At 30.9% G+C, this 20,114-nt stretch overlaps 1 protein-coding gene across 1 annotated transcript in view; it reads right to left on the bottom strand.

The window, feature by feature from the left end:
• Positions 1–203: 203 nt before the first annotated feature.
• Positions 204–20,114, bottom strand: part of LOC129916015 (UDP-glucosyltransferase 2) — a 71,902-nt gene continuing 51,991 nt past the window's right edge. The window contains exons 3-6 of the mRNA XM_055995771.1: positions 12,002–12,226; positions 11,725–11,943; positions 11,216–11,373; positions 204–988 (exon numbers count right to left, since the gene is read on the bottom strand). Coding sequence (XP_055851746.1) covers positions 278–988; positions 11,216–11,373; positions 11,725–11,943; positions 12,002–12,226 — 1,313 coding nt within the window. The 3' untranslated portion in view covers positions 204–277. The remainder of the gene's footprint in view (positions 989–11,215; positions 11,374–11,724; positions 11,944–12,001; positions 12,227–20,114) is intronic.

The following is a 20,114-nucleotide window of genomic DNA, read 5'->3' as shown; positions in this document are numbered from 1 at the left end:
AAACCCTAAACAAAAGCAAACGAATCACACAACGTTTTTGTTTGGTTATTCTTAGAACTCTTTGGAACTGTTCGATTCGAAATGCAAAACGAACGAACTTTAATATTTTTATTTCAATTAGCACATTTTTAAGTTTATGCCTTCTATCAAAACTTTTGTAAAAAAAATTTATTCGCATAAAAAGTGTTTATTTAGAACCAAAGTTTAATATTACAATATTTGTTTTTATTGATTTTATTTAATAAAGGAGTCTGTATGTACCTAAAGCACAACTCCGCTATTCATTTTTTGCTTTCAAAGTGTTTTTACAGAATGAAAGTAGAAATTTTATCAGTTTAAACGTACTAAATAGAATAATAAGGATGAAACATAAAACAGCAAAAAATACATCTAACAAAACATATTTGTAGAATGGCACATGAACTCCAAAAGACTTCAGCTTTGGTGCACCTTTATTTCTTATCACATATTCAATCCAAAACATGGCTTCATCTTTGGGATGCATTGGGTTATCTCTAAAAAGAGTTGACAGCTCTTTTGCCTTCCGCGTGTACTCTGGGTTCTCAACTAGTTGTTTAATCTTGGTGACCAATTCAGTTTCTGTAAGTTTTGAAAATACAATAGGTAATGCATATCCCTCGCGAACGGATTTGATCGTATTTCGATGCTGATCTCCATACAAAGGCATGCACAGCATTGGAACACCCCAGTGTATTCCTTCTTGTGTTCCGAATAAACCACCATGTGTTATAAATAAAATTACATTTTTATGAGCCAGAATATCATTTTGTGGCATCCATTTTTTGATCATTACATTTTTAGGAAGATTCTGTATACTTTCGTCTTCATATTTCCAGAGTACACTTTGATTAAGTTGACTGAATGCGTTTATAATAATTTGAATTTTATCCGCCGGCATATCAGTACTCTTCATATAGGACCCAAGACTGAAATATATTACACCGTTCTTTGAGTTTTCGATGAACTCCTAGAATAAAAAAGAAAATATTTACATACATCCATTTACTGTTAATTCATATAATTTTCATTTCTGTGTTCAATATTGTAAAAATTAATCATTGAAATCATTGTTTACTCAAAATTAATACTTCATGTTTAATCACTTTAAGATACTTTATATTTGAAATCATAGATTTCATTGATTTAAAATTATTTTAAAAAATCATATAAAAGGCAAGGGTGACATTCTGTAATAAACGAAGCGAAAGTGATCGTTCGTTTTTCAAAAACGAAAGAAACTGCATCGCATTTCGTTTTTGTTTCTATGTTCGTTTATGCTTGAAACACAATAAAATTTAATTGCATACTTTTATGATGCTGACAGCTGTCAAATGTCCTTAGATATGAGATATATATATTTTAATCGATTTTTACAACTCAAGAAAATCCATAATGTCCACATGATTAATCAGGTAAAATAAGGTAATATTAGACAAAGCTCAAAAAAAAAGTTAAGGAGTTTATTTAACAAGAACTTCGACCTCAAATTCAGTGATTATTTAGTAAAAAAACACATATAAAATGTGATATCATTAGTTATCGATTAAAATAAAATTTTATACATGCAAAAAATTCATCACTAGGAATTTGGTTTGCTTGCAAAATACAAATTTTTGTAAGAAAGGAAAATTTGCCAAAAAAGAACTTCTCATCCAATGGAAGTATTTTTATTTTAATAAATTAAACATAACAAGAACTTCCTTTTTAGACTTATACGTTTACAATAATTTATTAGGTATTTCATTATAATAATTCAACATTCATATTATTATAAAAGAATAATAAAAACACTTATTATTTTAAAGTTTCACAATGATGTTGATAAATTTTTTTTTTTATTTTAAAACAAAGGAGTCGCCGCTTTTCGTCTTATGAAGACATCATCAGGAACTGACATTATTTATACGTTTACATATAAAAAAGAGTTACAAAGGTTAAATACATAATAAGAGTTAACAAACAAACAGTGATGACTAGAGAAGTTTTTAAAGCTTATAATTTTATATTTAAAAGTGGACTATTATTAGTTAAATCAATTTGATTATTAAGGAGTTTTTATTCAATTTCAAATTTATCTAAAACTCTTCCGCAACTTAGGTTGTGAAGAAGTTCAATGTTTTCAACAGATGCTCCCAGATAGCCATTTTAATTTTTAAAAAATCTACTTTTTGAATTTTTTTTTATGCCATTCGTTTGTGATTCGTTTGTGACTGTTTGTGACAGCAATAAAAAGTTTTGTGACTCGCTAGTTTTTTAGTTATTAACAAATTAAAAAAAAAGTACCAGTTAGCCATTTTTTTTTTTCAAAACTGAAATAGTATGGACTTTTTTATACTCATTCGATCAGAAATCGTTTGTGACTCCCGAATATATCAATAAAATAGTTTGTGACAACTTAGTTTTCGAGAAAAATAAGAAAAACTAATTAAATTTCACCACACTTTCATTTTGTTTATCAATATGGGCGTAGCTATGCATAGGATTCATGATGCTGAGGTGAGTTTTTATACTTTGAGGTGAGCAACATGTTGCAAATGTATACAAGTATAGAAGATTGATTGTAAGCAAAAACTACTGTTGTTTCTACTTCAGAAGTAGTAGTATTTTTATTTTGCATAAATCAGTATAATAGGTGTTGTAACCGCACATTTTACAATACAGTGATTTGACAATTATGTCTTACATCTGAAATATTATTTAATAGTTTAAACAAAAAATATTTGGGCAACGAAATACTTGAAGGAAAAGCAAAGAAAAACCTTCAATTTAAATTATAAAAAAAGAAAAAATGACTAGAATTTGATTCAGTTGTGTTTAACAAACATTTTTAAATAGAATTGAATTCTTGGATAAAAAAGTATAATATAAATAAATATTATGCATAAATTAGTTAACAAATATATATATATATATTTAACACAAAAGTGAATATACAAATGTATAAATAAATAAAAACAAATTAATGATTAAATAAATAAAAAGAAAATAAATAAATAAATTAATTAATCAATAAATTAGTAAATTAATAAATCAATAAATTAATAAATTTATAAATAAATAAATAAATAAATAAATAAATAAATAAATAAATAAATAAATAAATAAATAAATAAATAAATAAATAAATAAATAAATAAATAAATAAATAAATAAATAAATAAATAAATAAATAAATAAATAAATAAATAAATAAATAAATAAATAAATAAATAAATAAATAAATAAATAAATAAATAAATAAATAAATAAATAAATAAATAAATAAATAAATAAATAAATAAATAAATAAATAAATAAATAAATAAATAAATAAATAAATAAATAAATAAATAAATAAATAAATAAATAAATAAATGAATAAATATGTAAATAAATAATAAATAAATAAATTAATGTAAATAGATAAAAAAGTAAATATAAATAGATAAATAAATAAGTACATAAATTAATGAATAAATAAATAGGTAGATAAATAAATACAAAAAATTAATAAATTAACAAAACAAGAGAAAAAATAGAGAAACAAAAGGAGAGATTAATAAATAAGAATTTATATGTACAGTGACAAAAAAAAAAAACAAAAAAAAATATAAATAGATAGGTAACTGAACAAATATTTATCACAGATTGATTTGGTTTATAAGAGGGTTATCAGATGAACTACATCTAAACGCAAAGTTTGCTTCTAGCTTTTGAATTCGTTCAGAGATCAATTCAACATTCGTTTCTTGATGAAGGTCACAAGTGGAGTAACGGAATGGTAGATTAAGCATCATTTTTAATAATTTATTTTGTGAAACTTGGAGTTTTTTAATGTGACATAGTGCAGCCCCTCCCCAAACAGGACTTCCATATAATAAAATTGACTGAAATATCACTTTCATTATGATCACTTTATTCTCAATTGTTAGAGCAGATCTTCGATTTATAAAAGGGTAAAGAAATTTGATAGCTATATTTACTTTCTTTATAGTACAATTAATATGGTGGTCGAATGTAAGTTTGGTGTCAAGATGTATACCTAGATATTTAACAGAATTTTCCCAAGCTATGTCTATTCCATTTATCTGAATAAATTGGTTGCTGGGGAGATAACAAGACTTTCTTTTCCTTGAGAAAAAGATAGCTTGAAATTTATCAGCATTTAACTTAATTTTCCATTTGTTATAATAATTGCTTAATATTTCAACAGCTTGAACTAAATTACTCTCAATGTTGAGAGCAAGTTCATCTGAAGAATATATTGCTGTGTCGTCTGCAAAAATGGCAAATTCACAGAGTGGAATGGTTGGGATGTCTGAAGTATATAAATTATATAACAGAGGGCCCAAAACAGAGCCTTGGGGGACACCAACATTGAACGTAAATAAGGACGAAATACCACTGTTGACATGAACACTAAAACATCGATCGGAAAGAAAACTTTGAACAATTTTGCAAAGATATAATGGAACTTTAAATTTAATCATTTTATAAATTATTCCTTTATGCCATACTGAGTCAAAAGCCTTCTCAATATCTAAAAGTATCATACCCGTCGATTTACCTTGGGTTCGTTTACTTTTGACATGCTGACAGATTCTTTTCACCTGATGAGACGTAGAGTGAAATCTCCGAAAACCAAATTGTTGATCGGGGAATATTTTTTCATCGGAAATATATTTTAGCATTTTTTCTTTAAGAATCTTCTCGTAAATTTTGCTTAAACTACTTAGAAGGCTAATTGGTCTATATCCGCTAGCTAAATCGGGAGGTTTTCCGGCCTTACAAATTGGAATGATTTTAGCTGTTTTCCATTTAATTGGAAAGTATTGCATTTTCAAACATGCATTTATTATGAATGTAAGGAACTGAATGCCTTCTTTCGAGAGATGTTTGATATAAGTGTTTTTGATGTTGTCTAGCCCATCTGTTTTTTTAAGTTTTAAATCATTGATAATGATGTTGATATCTTTAGTTGAAACAAATGCATTTGAAGGCGTTAATAAATTTAAATTATTAAAATTGTCGATTTTTGAACCAACTAATGCGTTTGTTTCATTATCACCTAAATGTTCTGAGACCCTATGATTCTTTAAAAAGTGCTCAGCGAACACATTAGCTTTATCCTCGTTAGAACATATAATCTCATTATTTTCTCTGAGGAATGGAATTTTTCTATTTTTATTTTTTGTAATTTGAACAATATTCCAGAAGGGCTTTCCATTCTTATCAAGCGTACTCAATTTGTTGTTCCATTCATTGTTTCGAAGATGTAAAATTTCTCTCGAAATTAATTGATTGAATTGAGAAACCATGTTTTTCGAAAAAGGCTGACGGTATCTTTGCCAATTCCTTCTATGAATATTTCTCAGTTTTATCAGTTCCAAAACATGAGCAGGAAGCGTTTTGTTTAGAAAACCATCTTGTATAAGTTTTTTGGGAACACATTTTTCTACGGACGATAAAATACCTTGGGTAAAGCTTTGTACAGCGCAGTCTACATCATCAAGAGAAGATATTTTGTTCAAATCCATAGATACATTTTGAAGTTCAGCATTCATGGTTGTTTGAAATAATTTCCAGTTTGCTTTATGAAATTGTTGTACATATTGCACTTTTTTTACACCCGACCAAGGGAGACGACAAAGAACAGGGTTGTGATCGGAACTCAACGCATTTACAGAAATTGGGTTAACTAATTGACAAGACATATTAGTAATAAACAAATCAAGGACGGATGGAGATCCATGGGAACCAGCGGGAAAAAAAGTGGGACCAGGAGGGAAAAGGATATTAATAGGAAAGAAATGTGGAAATTGGGTTAGTAAATTCCCGCAACAATTTGCCCTAATACATCCCCAATCTTTATGTCGACAATTTAGATCGCCACCTAGCAAGAATTCACCATGAGTGGAGAAAAGCTGCCTTAAGTCACGCTTAAAAATATTTCTTTTTAGATCCGATGAAGTTCCACCAGGAAAGTAGACACAATAAATCTTAACTTCATTTCCGTTCAAAAGCTTAACCGATATCCCTATATTCTCTATCAAACGTGTTCTTATGACAGGTAAGAGTGAATGCTGGATTGATCTCTTCACGAAAATAGCTACGCCACCACCCCTTTGATCAGACCTATCTACTCGATAGCACTGAAAATCAGAAGAAGGAAGTGTATCTACATTTGTTAGCCATGTTTCAGTTACTAATGCAACGTCTACTTTTTGGCTATTTAAAAAATTCAAAAATTCAAAATATTTGTTCCTTATTGACTTAGAATTCCAAGTTATAATATTTAAATTATTCAAAATGTTATTTGCCATTGGAATAAAGAAACTTACAAGCTAAATGTGCGATTACATTAAATTGTTCAATTTTGTTTTTACAAACAGATAAATTAGTGATCATTTCCATACAAAGGCTGTTGAGTTCTTCCATCAAAAATAAGGTTGTGTTGTTGTTGTTAGATGTACTTGATGGTGTTGCACTTGTGTTGACAAGGGTTGGTGAAGTTGGTGAAATTGGACTACAGGTAGGCAGAGAGCTTTTTTGCAATGATCTTGTTGAGTGAAGAGATTGAGATCTGATTACTGCAGGTTGTTGGCTCTCAGTAATTACTCTTTTTCTTGGAGTGGGAAGCAATGGAAAATTGTTCATTGAACCATATAAAACCGGTTCTTGTGAAGGAACTTGCGTAGGTGTAGGTACGGAGAAAGAAATTCTTTGGTGATTGTTTAATCGGAGAGATTTTTTCTCTTTAATTTGCAAGTATGTGGCTCTGCTTGCACAAGTCATATCGGTGGCCTTATGATTCCCATTACAGTTTGCACATTTGTGTGCCGAGATGTTGTCACAGTCGGATGTTTTATGTGAACCAGCACAGATCGCACAGTAGGTTTTAATGTGGCAATTGCGCTCCCCATGACCAAACATTTGGCAATTGTGACATTGGGTCAACTTGCCTTTGAGTTTTTTTTGATAAGTCCAAGTGACTTGGGTGTAAAATAAAGATTTAAAGTTTTTTTTTAAGTCATTCAATTTCACGGAACCGTTTTCAAAAGATATTATGTACAGATTGTCACTATAGTGTTCATAGTTCTTAACAATTTTTTTTACTTCGATGCACTTAAGATCGCGTCGAATAAGTTCATTTTTAAGATCATGTGATTCGATATTATCCAAACCAAACAGAACAACTTTAAATGCTTTGACACTTCTCAAATCATGTGAAAAGAATTGACAGTTTTGATCATTTAAATGTTTAAGAACAGCATTAAATGATTCAAGTGATGCACAAATAATTTTAATTCCGATGGATAGTTTTTTAATGGAATAATCGATAATTTTAAGTTGTTTCATGAATCCATGCACAAATTCAGGGTTTTTTTGCAACAATTTAATTGGGGGCACATACACTTTTTTTTTCAACAAATGGTAAAGATTCTTCCATTTCTTCAGTATTGTCAGTGTCCGGGTGACATTGAAGAGGAAAAAAAGAATTGTTGGAAAGACGACTAGTACCTGCCATTGCAGTACGAAGTTTTTTATCCAAGGACAATTTCTTGCCCTCGGATTCTGGCGATCGATCGCGTTTAGTTATGTTTAGGCTTATTGAGAACTTTTCAGAGAAAACACGTTATGCGTCAACGAAAGCTTCACCTAGACTCTTGTTTCTACTTCAATGAAGGGAAATGGAGTTTGAATTTTTTATTTATAAATCAAAATAAGTCAGCGACTACCATTTTCATCTAAACTCTTATGGCTTAACCTTATCTAATGTTTAACTTCATTCTATTGAAAATTGTTAACATATTTCGAACTTACTAACAAAATCGTTTGTGGTTTAACAAATTGTTTGTGATAGCCTATTTTCCAAAATCTTTCTGTGGCTGGTCTAAATTTTTACTCATCCATTTGAAATTGTTTAAACTAATAGAATTTTCTAAAGAAATCGTTTGTGACAACCTAGTTTGTTTGTGATAGCCTATTTTCCAAAATCTTTCTGTGGCTGGTCTAAATTTTTACTCATTCCATTTGAAATTGTTTAAACTATTAGAATTTACCAAAGAAATCGTTTGTGACAACCTAGTTTGTTTGTGATAGCCTATTTTCCAAAATCTTTCTGTGGCTGGTCTAAATTTTTACTCATTCCATTTGAAATTGTTTAAACTAATAGAATTTTTTAAAGAAATCGTTTGTGACACCCTAGTTTGTTTGTGATAGCCTATTTTCCAAAAACTTTCTGTGGCTGGTCTAAATTTTTACTCATTCCATTTGAAATTGTTTAAACTATTAGAATTTAACAAAGAAATCGTTTGTGACAACCTAGTTTGTTTGTGATAGCCTATTTTCCAAAATCTTTCTGTGGCTGGTCTAAATTTTTACTCATTCCATTTGAAATTGTTTAAACTATTAGAATTTAACAAAGAAATCGTTTGTGACAACCTAGTTTGTTTGTGATAGCCTATTTTCCAAAATCTTTCTGTGGCTGGTCTAAATTTTTACTCATTCCATTTGAAATTGTTTAAACTATTAGAATTTACCAAAGAAATCGTTTGTGACAACCTAGTTTGTTTGTGATAGCCTATTTTCCAAAATCTTTCTGTGGCTGGTCTAAATTTTTACTCATTCCATTTGAAATTGTTTAAACTAATAGAATTTTCTAAAGAAATCGTTTGTGACAACCTAGTTTGTTTGTGATAGCCTATTTTCCAAAATCTTTCTGTGGCTGGTCTAAATTTTTACTCATTGCATTTGAAATTGTTTAAACTATTAGAATTTACCAAAGAAATCGTTTGTGACAACCTAGTTTGTTTGTGATAGCCTATTTTCCAAAATCTTTCTGTGGCTGGTCTAAATTTTTACTCATTCCATTTGAAATTGTTTAAACTATTACAATTTAACAAAGAAATCGTTTGTGACAACCTAGTTTGTTTGTGATAGCCTATTTTCCAAAATCTTTCTGTGGCTGGTCTAAATTTTTACTCATTCCATTTGAAATTGTTTAAACTATTAGAATTTACCAAAGAAATCGTTTGTGACAACCTAGTTTGTTTGTGATAGCCTATTTTCCAAAATCTTTCTGTGGCTGGTCTAAATTTTTACTCATTCCATTTGAAATTGTTTAAACTAATAAAATTTTCTAAAGAAATCGTTTGTGACAACCTAGTTTGTTTGTGATAGCCTATTTTCCAAAATCTTTCTGTGGCTGGTCTAAATTTTTACTCATTCCATTTGAAATTGTTTAAACTATTAGAATTTAACAAAGAAATCGTTTTTGACAACCTAGTTTGTTTGTGATAGCCTATTTTCCAAAATCTTTCTGTGGCTGGTCTAAATTTTTACTCATTCCATTTGAAATTGTTTAAACTATTAGAATTTACCAAAGAAATCGTTTGTGACAACCTAGTTTGTTTGTGATAGCCTATTTTCCAAAATCTTTCTGTGGCTGGTCTAAATTTTTACTCATTGCATTTGAAATTGTTTAAACTTTTAGAATTTACCAAAGAAATCGTTTGTGACAACCTAGTTTGTTTGTGAGAGCCTTTTTTCCAAAACTGCATAGATAATGGCTGGTTCCATTGAAAATTTTTGATTAATTTTACAGTAAAATTTCTATGACAGATTTGTATACAAGAAGTATGACAGTAACTTAGCTGAATTATTTTATTTTTCTGTATTCGGATTCGGATTCGGAGGACAGTGTGGAAACGCTCATGAAAATTTTTTTGAGTGACAAGAGTGCAGATTCTAACGATTTGGATAATGTTCATGTTCCTGTTGTTGCACCTCTTCTAGAGAAAAACGAAAATACACAATTATCGCCACCCAGAGAATTAATGGACTAGCTGGAGTTATTTAAAAAGTCTGCAAATTACAAGAAAGATTTTCACAAAATGCAATAAACGCAATATATTCACGTATCATGTTTTTTTTTTTAATTATAAATCACTTTTTTTTGCAAAAAATATTGCAACTTCGACCATTCAAGAATCAAGAAGAAAAACATCAACAAATAAGTTGTCGCTCATTTTTTTCGCGTGCGCGAACGAAAAATTTCTTTTTTTGAGTTACATGAAGCAAATCTTTCGCACATGCGAAAACGTTTGTTCGCGTGTGCGATACAGAATGTCACCCCAGAGCTTGATTCAAAACAAATCACTCTTGTTTGATATTTAATTGAGCAAAGGTTCCCTAGCGCTACCGTTCTCAAAAAATATTACACCAGGGCCTTTGGTTGTAAGCCAACCTTAAATCGTTTGATTATTTTTTTTTTTATTATTTACGACGTTTTCCCCAAAGCGCCCAGATATTTTACAAAAAAAAAATAGTTCAGCGCAGTTTATGGTTGCCAACTCATTTCAGTTAACGTAATTTAGATTTCCGAATTATTTTATTAATAAAATTGTTTATATTTATATTTGAAAATACAATAACGTCTTTTCATTTAGTTTTGTTCTTTAACTTTGTTGTTGATTCAATTTTCTTTTGTTTAATACATTTGTTCATTTATCTGTTCAACGTTTACTGCGCTCTTCGGACAGTTTAAGCGCTTCAAAATAAATAAACAAAGCTGCGATTTGTCAAAATTGTGACAGATAATTTGAAAATTGATACTACACAATAGTGTGTAGTCACACCCACAAACAAACACCAAGGACGAAAATTTGGTCTTAAAAGAATATTTTTGTATGTTTGTCCCAATGTGCAAATGAATTGTAATATCAAATTCAAATTCCTTTCAAATCTTAATCTTCAGCTTAAATATTATGCTATGTGATGGTATTATTATCTTACAAATATAAAATAAAAACAAATTTTTGAAAAATTTTTCTAAAGCACAAAACCTGTTTTCTTATGACGTAATCACGTAAAGTTATCTTCCGTAAGCCGACTTTACAGACAAGCAATTTTTCATGAAAATGGGCTTACTTCAGAGGTTTTCCGATTTATATTTTCCCATTGACGAATAAAATAAATTATCTTAGTAAGTTCAGAAGACCATTACGCCATAACAATAAATCCATAACTTACACGCAGTAAAGGAAAATTCTGGAATATTACAAAAATATATCACCTTGATCATTTTTTGAAAAGAGGTCTTGAGTGCACAAAAATTGAAGTGATTTTGAGTACCTACTTATATTGAGGGTATGTTACACAATTTTTTATTTTTTGTATTCACTCTAAGTTTTAATTTTAATAGGTTTCTTACCATCAAATCTTTGGGAAGTTCTTTAGAAGGCAAAATGTGAATACCTCCAACATTAATTAGGCCAGGCATACTTGGCCTCGGTAAGTCAATACTACGGTGACTGTTTATCAACATTAAAGAAATATTTTTCTCCAATTCTCTAACAGATGGTAGAGGCCCTAAAAAATATTATTATAACTATTAGTGTTTTTTAAACATTATTATAATAGAATATGCAATTTCGAACATGTCACATCTCCTTATGTTCAGGAAATGAAAAAAAATAGGTCAAATTTATGAAGATTTGTTTGAGTTATGTATAGGAGTCAATTAGCAATAGAGAGTTACTGAAATTTTCAACTTCTCATGTTAGTATTAGTACGTATATTTTAGATATTTTATATTTTTAGATTACATTTATATGAAAAAATGAATTTGAGGAAAATTTGGAAGTGTTACCTTTTCGAAATTGCATATTCAATTTTACACTGGGAGAAAAACCAACTAAAATTTAAAATTTTTTTATTTACCTTTGATTGAATTCATAAAATGCCGTTCAGCCATATCCTGCATTTGTGGCATATAATGCCACCTACGAAAAACGTAGTCGTAAAGTGATAAATAAGTATTGTATGCTCTTTGGCTAAATGACATATTGTCAGTATAAGATAGCAACAAATGTGGAATGATAGAAATGGGTGTAAGGAGACCCATAGCGTGATCCATATTATCCGCATAACCCATAGTTCCTTAAATTAAAAAAGAGTATGATCAGAAAGATGACAACAGTAATATATTTTTTTAAACCTATTGTTACAATTGGAGCATTGAATTTGTGTGCGAACATTAGAAAACTTTCGTGGAAAAACTGCTCCAAAATAATCAAATCAAACTTTTGTTGACTTTGAATTAATTTTTTAACGTTAACATCATTAAGAGCGTGTTCGGATGTACGCACTCCTATATCCCACCACATTTGAAGGTTTTGAAAATCGCTACTGAATCTCAAGCTGAATATAGCACTTTTTGGATCTAAAAAGAGAATAATATAATATCAATTACTCAAACAATTACACTTTAAATATCGCATATTTTAATTGTTATAAAACCCATTTTATTCCTATAGGAACCATTAAAAACTTAATAGCATACACTCCGCGAAATAATTATAAGGACAATTTTATTTGATTCGTCTTAAGATATGTAATAGATATTATTTTTTATTTCTTTTATGCATAAGGAGACAAGTATATGGAGGATCGTTTCCCACCATTTGTTTTAATTTAATTTAATAGAATACAAAAATACAGTTAATTTTTCTGGGTCTGGAGCGAAATAATTATAAGGACACATCTGATTTTCGCACTAAAAGTGAGGTTTAGATGGATAATATGTAACTAAAAGTAAGTGAATTAATTGGAAAATTAATTTAAAGCAGTTATATTGATTTCATATGTAAAAGTTTTTAGTAATTTCAAAATGCGATCTGAAAAATCTATGACATAAATAGAACTTCGCAAACTTAAGGCTTACCATGGAGAGAGGCTGCCTACCCGGGAAATATCTGCAGGATTGGAAAGGTCAGATTGTGTAATTGATAATTTAATTTACATAGATGACAAGTATGGTTACTTAAACGATCAGGAAGAAAGCCTTTGGTCGAGGAGATAGCCAAAAGCGACAAAAAATTAAGTATTTTTCATGAGAATTTGACAGAAAGAGAAGTTTTCAAGAAAATGGACTTGGAAATGGGAGTACGACGGTTGCACTAAATAATGGAGGTGGATTTAGGTCATTCCTACCAAAGCAAATGTTGAAAATCGGCGCTCTTGTCAAGCCATAAACTGGCTCGACTTCGCTTTAGTAAAAAGCAGTCATCAAACCAAAAACCATAGGTACTTTTGACTTTGACTATCAATATCTCAACAACGGATCACTTTACAGAGAATTTAAGGATATATTTGAAAATTTCGTTTAATTTTATAATAAATTAAGTTTACTTTGTTAAAAAAAAGTTTTCTTACATTTGGGATCATTTTAGAAAAACTATCAAAATATACCTCTGTACGTTTTGCTTTTAGAAAATGTGCCGCTATTTTATAACTGTGGGTGATTGTGAGCAAAATTAAATTCTTTTGAGTTTATTTGAACATTTTATTATTAAATACCGTTTAAATTTTAGATAAACCAAAGAAAATTAAAAGTTTTCGAAAAAAAAAGTTATTTATATTTTGAAAAAAATTTCGTACCGTTTTTGGATATTTTTCCTTTTTTTCAATTTTTCTTAATTTTTTGGTTTATCAGTGATAAATACATACACATCTTATAATTAACTTTATTTTATCCAAAAAAGCCGTTAAATTAGAAACGTTAGGTAATACCAGAAGCCGATTTCAAGTGCTGTTCTGTTTGAGTGACACGCGTTGCTACACTCAAAAATCTCTTACGGGAGAATGGGTCAAAATGGGCCATTTGTTTAAACACCATAAATAGTAAATATCATAACCTTTAAATTGTTACTAAAATGAACGTGAAGCATAGTGGGACTCTTTTTTTATAGGCCGACAAAGAGTAAAAACTACTCGCTTTAGAGGTTTCTTTAATAATATTCTGATTTTTCTGATTCAAAAGCAAACTCGACAAACGGTAAATGTTCACTTAAGGACAATTATACCATTAACAACATTACATAATTTTTTTATTTAAAAAAATCTCTGTTCTTAAAAACAAAAAAAACATGTCAAAAGTTGCAAAAAAAAGAACGAAATTTCGATAATTTTAAGGAATCTAGTTTGAGCTAAGTATACTCGGGACCCAGGCTTGACAAAATTAAAACTGATTGCATTCTGTATTTAAACATATTTTTAATCGAAAAACCAAATCAAAAAAATTTAGAAAATTGTTTCACTTTTTTGGTTTTTTTCCATCTGGGAACCACTGTGCGTCGTACTCCCACTTCCAAGTTCATTTTATCGGAAACTTCTCTTTCTGTCAAATTCTCATGAAAAATACTTAATTTTTCGTCGCTTTTGGCTATCTCCTCGACCAAAGGCTTTCTTCCTGATCGTTTAAGTAACCATACTTGTCATATATGTATGTAAATTAAATTATCAATTACACAATCTGACCTTTCCAATCCTGCAGATATTTCCCGGTAGGCAGCCTCTCTCCATGGTAAGCCTTAAGTTTGCGAAGTTCTATTTATGTCATAGATTTTTCAGGTCGCATTTTGAAATTACTAAAAACTTTTACATATGAAATCGATATAACGGCTTTAAATTAATTTTCCAATTAATTCACTTACTTTTAGTTACATATTATCCATCTAAACCTCACTTTTAGTGCGAAAATCAGATGTGTCCTTATAATTATTTCGCTCCAGACCCGGAAAAATTAACTGTATTATTGTATTCTATTGAATTAAATAAAAACAAATGGTGGGAAACAATCCTCCATATACTTGTCTCCTTATGCATAAAAGAAATAAAAAATAATATCTATTACATATCTTAAGACGAATCAAATAAAATTGTCCTTATAATTATTTCGCGGAGTGTATTAATGAGAGACAGCAAAATAACAATAGGAAAATAAATGAATAAAAATATTTGGTAACATTTGTCCATGATTTAAGAAAACGCTTTTTTTTGGTATAGGTATCTACCCTTTCTCTCGTTAACGCTAATTTCTCAGTTAATACTTATCCTAGAAAATTTGTTAATTTTTAGATGAAATGTTTTTCTTTGTAACTGCGATTGAATAGTGTTAATACCTTTTTTATTGGTCAGTTATTATTTTTGTTAGGCTATTCCATTTTTCTTTCCCGTGCTAATTTCTGACGTTGAGCTCAGTTTTCTAATAATAATGCGTAATAAATGTGAGGTTTTATTACTTTATTCTTTTGAAGATAACAACAGTACACACAAAATTTATTCACAAGTTTCCAAACAAAAATATATGTTTTATACTTGGGAAAACCTGCACCAGATAAATTCTTAATTTCTCAAAAGTGGCATGAGTGCACTCAGAATCAAAACCCTATGGGCCATATTCAATAAGATTTACTAAAGTTAAGACTTCTTAGTACATAGTTTAATCTAAATAATTTAAATAAACTCGGCTGCTATTTATAGACGTTTTCATTGCAATGTTTAACTAAACTCGGTTTATTGAAAAACTCTATTACAATTATACTTCAAATAATGACATTTGACATCATAAATGTCAGAATTGTTTTATGGGGTTTTCGTTTGGTAAAAAACAAATGTGTTTTATCTAAATCTGTCAAATATACCTTTGGATAAAAAATAAAATGCACGACTGGGTCGCACGAACTTGCTCTTAGAGTTAAAGTTGCTTAAATTTTTAAGACTTTTTATATAGAAAGGAAAAAAAAAATCGTTTTTTAAAAAAATAAAATAAATACTGAAATCCAATTGCCCTCCAGAACAAGTATGCAGTTTTGATTGATATATTAAGATGCATTTTTGGAAAAAAAAAATTAAAAATCGTTAGAGCCGTTTTAAAAAAAAAATTTGTTTTAATATAATAATTTTTTGGAAAAAAAGTTTTAAAATAAAATTGGTATTCCATTTTGTAGAAATCACTAATCAACATCTAGAAACAAAATTTAAAAAAAATTCAATGTCCCGTTTTCGAAAATTTGATTTTTAAAAAAAAAATTTTCAAAATTTTTTTAAAAACCCAAAAATTATTTTTTTGGAAATTTTATTTCTGGCTTATATTTGAATTATGTAAATGCTTCTTTACAGAAAGTTTCGTTGAAATCGAATAAGCAGTTTCGGAGATAATCAAATTTGAAAAAAAACGGTTCTATGGCAGGTACCGTTAATAATGATTTTCCAAAAAAATTTTTTCCATTAGAAAATAGACCTTATCTTAAAACTTATATCTGAATTTTTTAAACAAAATCGTTAGAGCCGTTTTTGAGCAATTTGAACTTTACTAAAATCGGTATATGACAAGTACCGTCCAAAAAAATTAATTCCAAAAACCCCTCTGGAGAGTCTCCAAAAAATGCTACATACCAAGTTTGAAGTCAATCGGTCCATCCGCTTAGGCTGTAGCTCCTTATACAGACAGACAGACAGACGGACTTCCGGGACCAACTTTTTTAGCATTCTCTACCATCGTAATGTCATGGAAAAATGTTATCTCAACTTTTTTTTTCGTACGAATGCATAACTTGATATACAGGGTGTCCCAAAAGTTAATCGTGACAGTTATCAGAAAACGAAAACGGTAGATAGGGTAGGTGGTGACAGTTATCAGAAAAATAATAAAAAAAAATCGCAGCCATATATTTTGGGAGTTATGGGCATTTGAAAAAAAGTTGAAAAAATGGTCACCCTGTGACGGTTTTTCATGTGCCGTGACTACAAATCTTAATTTTTCTCATTTTTTTCTTTTGTTACGGAACCTTGAATAACCTTTCTATCAAATGCATTCAAAAATTTTAACTCAGCTGCATCAGTTTTAAAGAAAATATTACTTTTTTACCCAACTTAGTACTAAAAAATTTTACATGACTCTAACTCAATGAGCCGTAGTGTAAAAAAAATGCACTGCGATGTTTAGGCAATTTGCCTTAAAAATTGGTGTGTTCAATTCTCTTTTCAAAATGGTATAACATTGTTGGGAATATTTCATAAATAACCGAGATAAATTTTTTTTTCTTAAGAAATTCGACTTTTTTATGAGGTAAACGAGAATATTTTTAAGAAAGTTGGCCACCTAGGTTTCTATAGATTTATTTTATACCACAGGTGTTTAAAATTTTTCATAAAATACTTTTTTTACATTTTGCATCAAAAAACAGATTTCAAAATTTTTTTTACAAAAATGTGCAATAGCTGTGCAGTTTTTTAAGCATTAATGTACTCATACAATTATTGAAGAAAATTATAAAAAAAAAAAGAAATAAGTAAAATTAATTCATTCGTGGTTGTAGTGAACGAAAACACAAGATGATAAAATTTAAAATACACTGAACAAAAAAAAGCCAATATTTTATGAACTGGTTGCGATAGAACTTTTTTCTATCTGTTTTTAAGAACAGTCATAAGTGTAGCTATCAGCCGTTTTAGGGTTGTCCATTCTCTATTGCACACCCTGTATATATTCAGACATATTATAAACAAAAATTCCCAGGGAAATGGTTTCGGGAGAAGGGCCCCAATCGGAAAAATGGCGAAAAATTCCATTTTTTTTTTGCTTTCCCATATTCTTAACCGTTGAAGAACGAAATTCAAGCTTAAAAAATAATGAAATTTCAGGAACTTTTCAGTTAGGAGTTTTTTTTCAAAATAGGGCTGATTATGACGATTACAACTCAACTTCAACTTTTTGAATCGTTATACCTAAGAAACGGTGAGTCTTAGGAAAAAAAGTGTCATGACACTTTTTATATATAATAATCTGGTCTACAATTCTTGCATTGAACATTTTTTGATGAGACTTACCGTTTTGCTGAAAATCGTGAAAAGCCAGTTTTTGTGACCTTTGACCCCCCGTAAATTTTTTTCCAGACCTCGGATCGATGAGGACTTTTTAAATTTAATTTATGATCAATTTCAATTTCAATTTTGTTTTATTGAACATACTATATACAATTGACTTAAGCTTAACTTATTTCTAATAAGATACATTGATTGATATAAAATTTGTTGGCACATATGGGGCCTAACCTTATACAATGGATAAAAGATAAAATATATATAAATATAGTACATGAATGGGCTTAATTTTACAAGTCTGCTGACTAGGTTATCCTCGGGGTGTTCCGTCCCGGTTGTCCAGTTGTGGTATTGATAATGGTGGGTTGGGTGGTATGGCATTTAGCCGCGGTAGTAGGCCGATTGCGTATCGGCGTAAAAGTAAACTACTTCCTCGTTGTCGGTTGGGATTATGTGCTCATCCAGAATATCCAAAGCACTAAGGTATCTGGGTTCGGGATGTCGTTGTTGGGTTCTCATGCTTCTCATCAGCTGATTGGGGTGGTTGGCGATGCTTCCGACAAGTTTCTTTGCAGATTGCAGCAGATACTTTTCAAACGTCATGATGTTTGCTTCCTCGTAAAGTCGCTCGTTGCTGTAGTATTTTTGTCGCTGTCGATCGAAGTAAAGTCCGGTGCAGATCCTCAGAATTTTCCTCTCAAAAATTTGAAGTTCCTTCATGGCTGTCTTGGAAATGGTATACCATACCGGAAAGCTATAGGCGATGACAGGTCGTAGAAGCTGCTTGTAGATCAGGAGTTTCGTTGGTTGGCTTAATCCGTTTCTTCTCTTCATCAGGGGGTGAAGGCGATGGAAGGCGTAGTTGGCTTTTTTCAGGACAGACCTAGAGTGAAGGTTGAACCTCAGGAGCTCGTTAAATTTGATCCCTAAATACTTCGCGTTGCGTTTGGCTGCCAATTTAGTACCATCAGGTAGTGTAAGTGTGATGCTCCTACAGTTTGCAGCTGACCGAATGCTTCGTCCTCCTGTTCGTCTAAAGCACAGTAATTCCGATTTGGATGAGTTGATCCGGATACCCCATTTACTGTAGAACTCATACAGTTTTCGAATGTGAGCTTCAACTTTCCTGGCAGCTATCGTTGGCGAGACGGACTTGTGGTATGTGAGCGAATCGTCAGCGTAAAGCAGGTTCTCGCACTCACTTGCAAGCGGCTGGTCTGACGTCAGGATACTATAGAGGAAGGGACCAAGTTTTGATCCTTGGGCAACTCCAGCTCTAACGCACTTCATTGCTGATTTTCTATCCTCCACTTGTACGAAGAAGTTCCTAGAAGAAAGAAAAGAAAAAATGATTTTTATTAGTGCTACAGGGAAGCCTAGTAAATGAAGTTTATGGATAAGGGCTTCTATCCATACGCTGTCAAATGCTTTCTCGACATCCAGAAAGCATGCGACGGTAACTTGATGGTTGTTCAAAGCTGAGGTGATGTCTTGGTGGAACTTCATGAGCGGATGCAGTGTGGAGTGCTTCTCCCGAAAGCCGAACTGCATGTCTGGGATAATGTTGAAATCGCTGCAAAACTTCTTGAGCTTCCTCAGTGTCAGCTCTTCCAAGAGCTTACTTAGGTTGTTGAGAAGAGAAATTGGCCTGTAATTAGATATAATGTTCCTCGCACCTTTCTTAGGAATTGCCACGATTCTTGCAGTTTTCCATTTCTGCGGGAAGTAGCTGTTGTTGATGCAGTTGTTGAGGATAATGGTTAAGAAGATTAATATTGTCTGCGGGAGCCTCTTAATGACGAAGTTGGAAATGCCATCCGGTCCGGCTGATTTCTTAGGTTTGGATAGGCTAATTATTTCGGCAATCTCTTCTGGGGTGCTCAGGTTTGGGCTGTCAACTGGATCACTTGCGGGATTGGTGTTGCTGAATGTTGCTACATCGATGTTAGGTACTAAGGTCCTTGGGATGGATGCTTCCATTTCCTGTAAGGGTTCGGAAGGGAAGGGTTCGGTGTGAAGTTACCTTCGAAGTGGGCTGCAAATGCTTCTGCTTTTTCTTGAGATGTTGTTGCTTCTCCATTGTTGGTGTTAATAACTTCCGGCATTGGTGACTTCTGTCCAACAATTCGGTTGATATTCTTGAAGGCATCAGGTCCGGACTTTATTGACTGCAGTCTCTTCTGGAACTGTGTGTTGTTGAAGTGTTGAATGGCGTTACGGAGCATGATGTTGGTGCACTGCAGCTCACTCCACACTGTCCGGTAGTTGGCATTTGATGTGTTTAAGTCCCGCTTGTGGATCCTTTGGAGGCGTTTTCTTAACCGCTGTCTGTGTGCGTATAAATTTTGCACGTGTACTGGAAGATGTTGGTAGCGGTCCTTTGATGTCTTCGGCTGTTTTTGATTGTCCAGTGCACTTGTGATTGCCGTTTCCAGAGAATCAAT

Source organism: Episyrphus balteatus, chromosome 1 (genome assembly GCF_945859705.1).
Source record: "Episyrphus balteatus chromosome 1, idEpiBalt1.1, whole genome shotgun sequence".
Lineage (NCBI taxonomy): Eukaryota > Metazoa > Arthropoda > Insecta > Diptera > Syrphidae > Episyrphus > Episyrphus balteatus.
Note: the sequence above shows the minus strand (reverse complement) of the source record. Positions and strands in the feature narration are given on the sequence as shown.